Source organism: Erpetoichthys calabaricus, chromosome 8 (genome assembly GCF_900747795.2).
Source record: "Erpetoichthys calabaricus chromosome 8, fErpCal1.3, whole genome shotgun sequence".
Taxonomy (NCBI): domain Eukaryota; kingdom Metazoa; phylum Chordata; class Cladistia; order Polypteriformes; family Polypteridae; genus Erpetoichthys; species Erpetoichthys calabaricus.
Genome location: NC_041401.2, coordinates 69,060,848 through 69,070,091, shown reverse-complemented (window position 1 = coordinate 69,070,091; position 9,244 = coordinate 69,060,848). Strand labels below are relative to the sequence as shown.

The window sequence follows — 9,244 nt, the reverse complement described above, 5'->3', positions numbered from 1 at the left end:
TCCAGAAGGACAACCATCTCTGCAGCAATCCACCAATCAGGCCTGTATGGTAGAGTGGCCAGACGGAAGCCACTCCTTAGTAAAAGGCACATGGCAGCCTGTCTGGAGTTTGCAAAAAGGCACCTGAAGGACTCTCAGACCATGAGAAAGAAAATTCTCTGGTCTGATAAGACAAAGATTGAACTCTTTGGTGTGAATGCCAGGCGTCACATTTGGAGGAAACCTGGCATCATCCCTATGGTGAAGCATGGTGGTGGCAGCATCATGCTGTGGGGATGTTTTTCAGTGGCAGGGACTGGGAGACTAGTCAGGATAAAGGGAAAGATGACTGCAGCAATGTACAGAGAAATCCTGGATGAAAACCTGCTCCAGAGAGCTCTTGACCTCAGACTGGGGCGACGGTTCATCTTTCAGCAGGACAACGACCCTAAGCACACAGCCAAGATATCAAAGGAGTGGCTTCAGGACAACTCTGTGAATGTCCTTGAGTGGCCCAGCCAGAGCCCCGACTTGAATCCGATTGAACATCTCTGGAGAGATCTTAAAATGGCTGTTCACTGACGCTTCCCATCCAACCTGATGGAGCTTGAGAGGTGCTGCAAAGAGGAATGGGCGAAACTGGCCAAGGATAGGTGTGCCAAGCTTGTGGCATCATATTGAAAAAGACTTGAGGCTGTAATTGCTGCCAAAAGTGCATCGACAAAGTATTGAGCAAAGGCTGTGAATACTTATGTACATGTGATTTCTCCGTTTTTTTTATTTTTAATAAATTTGCAAAAACCTCAAGTAAACTTTTTTCACGTTGTCATTATGGGGTGTCTATGGTGGGTTGGCACCCTGCCCGGGATTGGTTCCTGCCTTGTGCCCTGTGTTGGCTGGGATTGGCTCCAGCAGACCCCCGTGACCCTGTGTTTGAATTCAGTAGGTTGGAAAATGGATGGATGGATTATGGGGTGTTGTGTGTAGAATTCTGAGGAAAAAAATGAATTTAATCTATTTTGGAATAAGGCTGTAACATAACAAAAGGTGGAAAAAGTGATGTGCTGTGAATACTTTCCGGATGCACTGTATACTGTGTAAAGTCGAGGCAAATAACATTCTATCTGTCTATTAATAAACATCTCATAAACACAAATGTGTTATCTGTCTCTTTGATGAAATAGGCAAAAAGTAAAAATGCTCCATTGTTTCTACTTCAAAATATTCCTAACAAGAGAAAGAAACTATGAAAAACTTGTGAAACGTCTTTCATTATTATTTTATTATTACTTGTATCACTTAACCAATACAGAGGGCAGAGCCGTGACTGAATCCTTCTTTCATATAACCATGTTGTACGTTCATTTCTTACAGCAGGTGTGTAAACCAAGAGGTAAGTGGCACAGAGCTGTTTAAGGTGGGAGGGCGACACAGTGATTAGTGCGGCCGCCTCACAACACTACAATCCCGCGTTCAGTCCCTGGCCTGTTTCCTGTCTGTGCAGAGTCTGTAAATTCTGATTTCCTCCCATACCCAGACATGCAGGAGTGTAATCCCACCAAGTGTTGTTGTGCTTGAGGGGTCCTGCAATGGACAGGAATTCCACAGCGCTGTTTGTCATAATGAATGGCTGTCCCACCTGAAGTGCTGCAGTCTCTTCTGTTTAATGTTTTATGTGTGTGTGTGTTTTGTCCAGGCTGCCATCTTACATTCAATGCTGCCCACTGCAATGTATTATTTGTTTGTTTATTTGACAGATGCTTTCATCCAGTGTGACTTGATGAAATCAATTTCACACTCAATAAATCTGGGTGATTGCAAAGTCAAATGAAATCAAATTTTATTTGTCACATACAAATTATACACACAGTACAAAACGTAGTGAAATGCTTAGCTGCTCAACTCCAATGACTGTGCCTTTAAGTTGAATATTTGGGACAATAACAATAATAAAGGGTGGCATGGTGGCGCAGTGGTAGCACTGCTGCCTCGCAGTAAGGAGACCCGGGTTCACTTCCTGGGTCCTCCCTGTGTGGAGTTTGCATGTTCTCCCCGTGTCTGCATGGGTTTCTTCCTGGTGCTCTGGTTTCCTCCCACAGTCCAAAGACATGCAGGTTAGGTGGATTGGCGATTCTAAATTGTCCCTAATGTGTGCTTGGTGTGTGGCTGTGTGTGTGCCCTGTGGTTGGCTGGCGCCCTGCCCAGGATTTGTTCCTGCCTTGCACCCTGTGTTGGCTGGGATTGTCTCCAGCAGACCCCCATGACCCTGTAGTTTGGAAATAGTGTGTTGGACAATGACTGACTGACTGACAATAATACATGACTTTATACATGTCAAAAATCATTTACAGAATTAAATACATGATAAATAATAAATAGTAACTAAATAAATAACTTCATAATTTTAAACCTTAATGTATGAGAGTTAACAATAAGGTATCATGCATCTCTAGACACTTTCCTCATTCAAGATTCAGATGGACTGTGGACAGAAGCTCCTCCTCAGTTTCTCTGAAGTGGACTTTAGGCAGCAGATCTGTTTACCTGAAAATATCACAGAAAAGAGGCCATCGTTGGGATGGCTGTTACCTCTAATAATTTTCATTGCCCTTGGTGTAGATGTCCTTCAAATTTAGGAAATGCACACCCTTTCTTTAATAAGATGTTCAATTTCTACCACAGTACAATAGATTAAAGAATAAGAAAGACAGATGTTGTGGACCTCACAAACAGAAGAGAAGCTTGTCTGATGTTTCATGTTTTACATAACACAACACAATGGAGAAAAGAAAAAAAAATGCAGAGATTGTGGCCAAACTCACTGTACCTGTTAACCCTTCACACAGCACCGGCTCCATCAGGCAGCATATTATTGGATGTCAGAAAAAAGAACAAGCACAACCGTGTCATTGTGCAGTCACTAAGTCTGACAAGCACAGTGGCTTTCAGCTTTTTAAACTGATGCAGTCCAGCGATGAGATCAGCAGTTGGCAAGTCTGGCAAACCCAAAGACTAGATGTTGCGTTGATGTGACATCGACTTTAGCTGCTTATCCATTTCACAGACATGGAGAGTTGATGTCTGTCTAGATATTTAATCACAAAACGGTTAGCTGAGTTTGAACGTTTTAACCACAATTATGTGCCGTGATTGTCTTCAATGAGCAGCTCATATCGAGTCACTCAGTACAAAAACCATAAAGATGCCCACAATGTGATTGTTAATATAAAACAGTTTTAATCTCTTTATTCACCATAATATATACAGTATATATTAAGCATTTCTATTTCAGCCTTTTTACAAAAGTGAACATCAAAAATAACAAATAAAAAGTATAAAAGGAAGACTGTCCCCTTGCTCCTCTCAAAAAGTTCTGGAAAATAAAGGAACAGTTCAAGTATGAATTCTTTTCCAAGCCTTTCATTGCACATAAACAGAGTTGTGATAACGTGCAGGGCGCTTTATGGAAGTGGAGTCATGGGACACGCGCAAGCCTCCCGAAACACGCTGGTGAGGAGGGCATCTGGGTGCTTAAACTGGACTTTCAGCTTTGGATGGTTTATATTTCCATGTGTAGAAGATACCCTGGATGAGTGAATATATTTTATAAATGGTACACATGCACATGTATGTATGTGCTAATATGTTAGGTGTATCTATTATATATAAAATACTTGGAGAAGTGGGCTATTTTATGTTGTGTTGTACATGTCAGTGTTATACTTGTATGCATATTGTATGTGTTTTATGTCATCATTATTACAGTATATATCAATTTACATGGCTGTTGTAGACTGTTATTATAGATGAGTTATTATATATCATTGTATGTAGCTGTGTGTGCTTTTGTCATGTACACCTCATACTATACAACATGGCAGGACCCCCACATTGCTATACTTTGGTCCACAGCAGGACTAAGAGCAAGATGGCCATGTAGGGGATGATCTGTGAAGGCTACAAAGGATCAGCATCTGATTACTTGATATTCTGTAGAGATAACGCGTGCAGCGACTGTCTACCACTCAGTACTTACAGACGTCTGTTGGCTGCACACATTAAGTTGGACTAAGCAGGTTCTGGTGGTGGATTAATGGACGGACTGTCACTGCAGTGCATGAAGAACTAGACTGGGGAACAATGAACTGTGGGAATGAATCCCTTCAGTTTTAAGTCAGACTGAAGCCTATCTGCAACACTCTGGACTTATGTTTGATTAATCATTCCTGGTTCCATATTTCTGGAAGCATTGCAGCAAAATATCAAGGACATGGTTTCAGGGTGACCTTCACATGAAAAGAAAAATAATTTTGTGAACTCTGTGGTCCAACTGAAACATTGAAACACAGACCACCTGGAAAAGAAGCTGACACTCTCTGGGCTCCTTGTTACAAGACCATAGATTCATCCCAGCGAGTCTTGGCCATTTGAAAATGATTGGCTTCTGTTAAATGCAGTGAGACAGATAAGATTCTCCGAGTCGACTATGGCTGCCCTTCCCAGAGTGTTACAGCACTGTATGTTCTGTCTCTGTGGTGTGACACATAAAGACACCTTATATCTATCTACAACTACACATATTATCTCATATATAAATTAGTAATCATGCTTTTAGATGTGTTAGATCCATATAGATCACTTTATACGCACTCCCAGAAGATCTCCCAAAGTGTAAAATGTTATTCTTAGTGGTAAAGCAAAAACAAAAAACAGAATCCCCGCACAAATGAAAGCTGTTCTTTTTGGATGGAGCAAGGGTCATTTCTGATGTGCATCTCTCAACAAAGAGAATTTTTGGCAGTCAGTTGAATTCGTCCTCCCTTCTCAATATTCCCTGACCTGGAGGTTCAACGGCGAAACGTACAACGAGATGTGCAGTCCTGAGGAGCACAGATTTCCATTTCAGAATTCAACTAAATTGGTAACAATGGCAGCATTATAGATGAGGTCAGAGATGTAACCGAGAGAAGTCTGAGGTCCGTTTTCCAGGTTATCCTGCAGTGGCGGCACCTCCCAGTACAGCGGCTGAGAACTGAGCGCCTGGTCCATGGGGTGCCTGTTATAATAACCGTTCCCCGTCGGCTGCTTTTGGCCGACTTCTTCATGAGACCTGAGTCTACAGCTAGAAGTTGAACAGAACGAGTTGAAGTCGTCCCACTGTTGTCCTGGGTTCTGTGATGCTGACATCTGGAACTCCTGCTCCTCCCAAAATGCTTCAGGTGGAAGGTCAGAAGACAAGTGAGAAGCAGTCTGTGACCTGGAGTGATAAGAAAAAGATGGAGCCAGCAAAGACGGGTGTGTAAACTCGCTACAGCTCGGCACTGGCTGGCTCTCCACTCTTGACCAGGATAAGCACTGAGTGTTCTTCTGGTTTGAGCCGGGCCTGGTGGGTCCTGTCCTTAAGCACTTGGGTGAAGGTGCATCAAGTGGAGAAAACCTGTGGCAGCTTGGATTTTGGAGGCTCTTTTTCAACGGTCTGATTAGCTTACCACTCTTGATACTTCTGGCTCTGCGGTTTTGGAACCAAACCTGTGAGGAGAGGCGAAACAAATGTTAGTGAAGTCAAGCACAAGAGCCAAAGTCTCTTAAACAGACAAGTAAAAGATGGTAGAATAAGGCTCTCTCTCTCTTTCTACCAGTTTAATTCTCCATGTTCACCCATGTTAACCAGTAGCCCCTAAGTCATAGGGGACTGGGGCAAAATGTTTTAGCCAGATTCCCTTTCTGACACCAAAATGGAAAGAAGAATGTCCTATTTTTAAATCACATTCAAATTATACAAGTGGCAAAGGAGAAATGACATCATGGTGGTGCAGGTATTTACCACATTTCAGAAATTTTGTAACGTTGCTTCATGTTGTTGGAAGGGTGTAATAGCATGTTGTAGACTTGAAAGTAAGTGGCAAAGAACAAACATTGGAACAGTCCTGATGAGAACAGGCCATGCAGCCTAGCAAAGCTCGCTAGTCCTATCCACTTAATTCCTCCAAAATAACATCAAGTCGAGTTTTTAAAATCCCTAAAGTCTTACTGTCCACCATGCTACTTAGTAGCTTATTTTGGTCTCTCTGCGTAAAGAAAAACCTCCTAATGTTTCTGCGAAATTTACCCTTAACAAGATTCCAACTGTGTGCCCATGATCCTGATGAGCTCATTTTAAAATAACAGTCTCAATCCACTGCACTAACTCCCTTCATAATTTTAAACACTTCAATCATGTCACCTCTTAATCTTCTTTTGTTTAAACTGTATAAGCTCAGCTCTTTTAATCTTTCCTCATAATTCATCCCCTGTAGCCCGGGAATCAGCCTAGTCGCTCATCTCTGGTCCTTTTCTAGTGCTGCTATGTCCTTTTTGTAGCCTGGAGACCAAAACTGCACACAGTACTCCAGATGAAGCCTCACCAGTGTGTTATAAAGCTTGAAACCCATGACATGTACATGATGGCTGATGGCTCTGTGAAGTTTCCTGCCTTGTGTCCAGGGCTACCCGGACAGGCCCTACACCCTGCGAACCTGAACTGGGTCTGAGAATGAGACCAGATCAAGTGAGGTGACCCGTGTGAGATGTATGGTGGCACACAAAGTCCAAGCACAGGCCTTCTATAGACCAAAAAGAAAACTCAATGAGCCTTTCATACTTTTGGTTGATATCTGCAGTGGAGTTTCCTTTTGACCCAAACATCAAAATCAAACATGAACAAACTGGGTTTCAATAAATGATCTTATAAGCACACAATATGAATATTGAAAATTTGTATCATTCCAGCACATTCATAATGAGCACGTTATTCTGTGTGACTCTTATTGATTTCTGTGTGACTCTTATTGATTTATAATTAAAAAAATAAAATGAAAATTCATAGAAATATCCGCTGCAACATTTCTGTCAGGCTGCTGTCTTGTAGTAATGTCTTCCAAACTTCTAAAACCTCCTCATCTTAAGTCAGTGTGCCGGTTTGTTGAATGGCGGCCCATCTGTAACTGATGTGACACACTCTCGAATTTATCGACTGCGCCCGAGCATCCGAAAACAAAACAAATTCACACATAAACGTAACTGGGCGCCAATTTAATAGAAAGGACGCCCGCCATCACTACTGCTTCATTCATTTCGAACGCACCCTCCTCCTCCTCTGCTCCCCTACCTGAATTTTACTTTCTGGCAGTCCGGTCACAGCGGCCAGCCGCTCGCGGAGGTTGATGTCCGGGTAAGGAGTGACGGCGAACGCCTTCTCCAGGTCAGTCAGCTGGCTCCGGCTGAAAATGGTCCTCTTTCTCTTCCTCTGTTGTTCGCAAATGCCGCTGAGTGACTTCTCTAAAGTGGGCATCAGCTGGGGGGGATTCGGGACAACATCTGAAATACAAAATATATATATATATATATATATATATATATATATATATATATATATATATATATATATATATATATATATATATATATATATATATGTATAAAAAAGAGAGAACGACGAACATGTAAGAGAGCGCAGACAACAACCGGAGAGCCGCTGGCCATCGAGTCCTGAATGAACCCCGCAGCCGGAAAACTTACACGGCTACTCAGACTCGTCAATAAAGGACACACAACTGATACGCGCCGGCTTAGTAATGTCATCCGATAGTCACTCTGCTCTTAATAAAGTGTGCACTCGGATACTCGGACAAAGATAAGACATCGAAGGCACCATATACGACTGACAGATGTCAAATCCCGCATAAATATACAGAAATTACAGACGGCTAGATACGAAAAGTGCACTATATGATAGATAGATAGATAGATAGATAGATAGATAGATAGATAGATAGATAGATAGATAATTTAATTTTTAAAATAACCTTTATTGTGAACATAAGAAGAGAAAATATTAACATAACAAAATACACAGTCAAATGACAAAAAGCCAAATTTCAGAATAAACATAAAGAATAAAGAGCCATCAGACCACCACTACTCCCCCTTTAGATAGATAGATAGATAGATAGATAGATATGAAAGGCACTATATGATAGATAGATAGATAGATAGATAGATAGATAGATAGATAGATAGATAGATAGATAGATAGATAGAGGCACTATATTATAAAGCCCAGGGTCTTGATAACTCTCATTCCCAGACGCTCCACTAGCAGATCTACAACTTTGCACTCAACGCCCCCCCCCAACCCCCCCCCCCCCCCAATGCCGTACCATCACACAAGAACAGAAAAAAAAGTCAAAAGGCGCTTCTGCTCCGAATTTTCCCGGCCTTGTTACTCCAGTCGTGTACAATTACAATTGTTAATAATGGAAGGTGGAATCAACTAAGTAATAACATAACTGTTACAAACACACACACAGTGATCTAACCAAAATAATTCTCTGAATGACATGCTACATACAATATAATATCCTGCATATCCAACAGAGAGACATGACAGACAGCAAGACAGACTTCAAAGAAGCTTTATGAAAGGCAAATGGATACACAGGTCTAAACAATAAGGACATGCCACTACAATATTACAAAATAGGCATTTATTTGATAGATTGATTTCTAAGGTGCTATATATGACTGACAGGAAAGGCATCATATACAACAGACAGCCAAGGAAGACAGACACTCGATTGATATTAAAGGCACTATACTAGACAGAACTGATGGAGGCACATAACTGTAAAACAGAATGATGGATATGCACCGGCTAGACAGATAGATAAGAAAGGCACGCAACTTATTAAACAGCTAGATGGACACAGACATGCAGTCACAAAACAAATCGCTAGACTACCTGTTCGTCTCCTTACTATGTAGCGCCTTGCACATCCTTCTGAGGTCGATAACGACTGGTAGATCTCTAGAACTATATAACAGAGCGATTTTCTTGCAGCTTACGGGACATTCTGATATCCCCCATAGATATTTTTAACACTGGCAATTTAAACAGGTCCATCCTGCTGATTGTCCACAGAGGATGCGCAGACCGAGGACACAACTTGGGTTCTCCGAAGCCCACCTGAGCAGCCCGAAAGCAAACCACAGCTTCGTGTATTTAAGGCAGTTAATCGAACCGGCCCTCTCAGTGTTGTGTGTCCGGCTACCTGAGTGGGTCATCTGCTCGTACGTTTTGTAGAACTTTGCACCAGTCATCGCTGTGTAAAGCGCTATAACAAATACTGGGTTTGCCAGCGTTTGTTAAAGAAATTTAGAGCTCGGATATATTATTATTATTATTGAACAAATGTTGTAGAATACATACAAAAATGGAAGTACCCAC

General features: G+C 41.7%; 1 protein-coding gene across 1 annotated transcript; it reads right to left on the bottom strand.

Annotated features, from left to right (window-relative positions):
• Positions 1-4,881: 4,881 nt before the first annotated feature.
• On the bottom strand, positions 4,882-7,309 carry LOC114656539 (homeobox protein SEBOX-like). The gene is made up of 2 exons (XM_051931232.1): positions 7,127-7,309; positions 4,882-5,508 (listed from the first exon to the last, which is right to left on the bottom strand). The coding sequence occupies exons 1-2, from the start codon at positions 7,307-7,309 to the stop codon at positions 4,882-4,884; spliced, it is 810 nt and encodes a 269-aa protein (XP_051787192.1).
• Between the last annotated feature and the right edge of the window lie 1,935 nt (positions 7,310-9,244).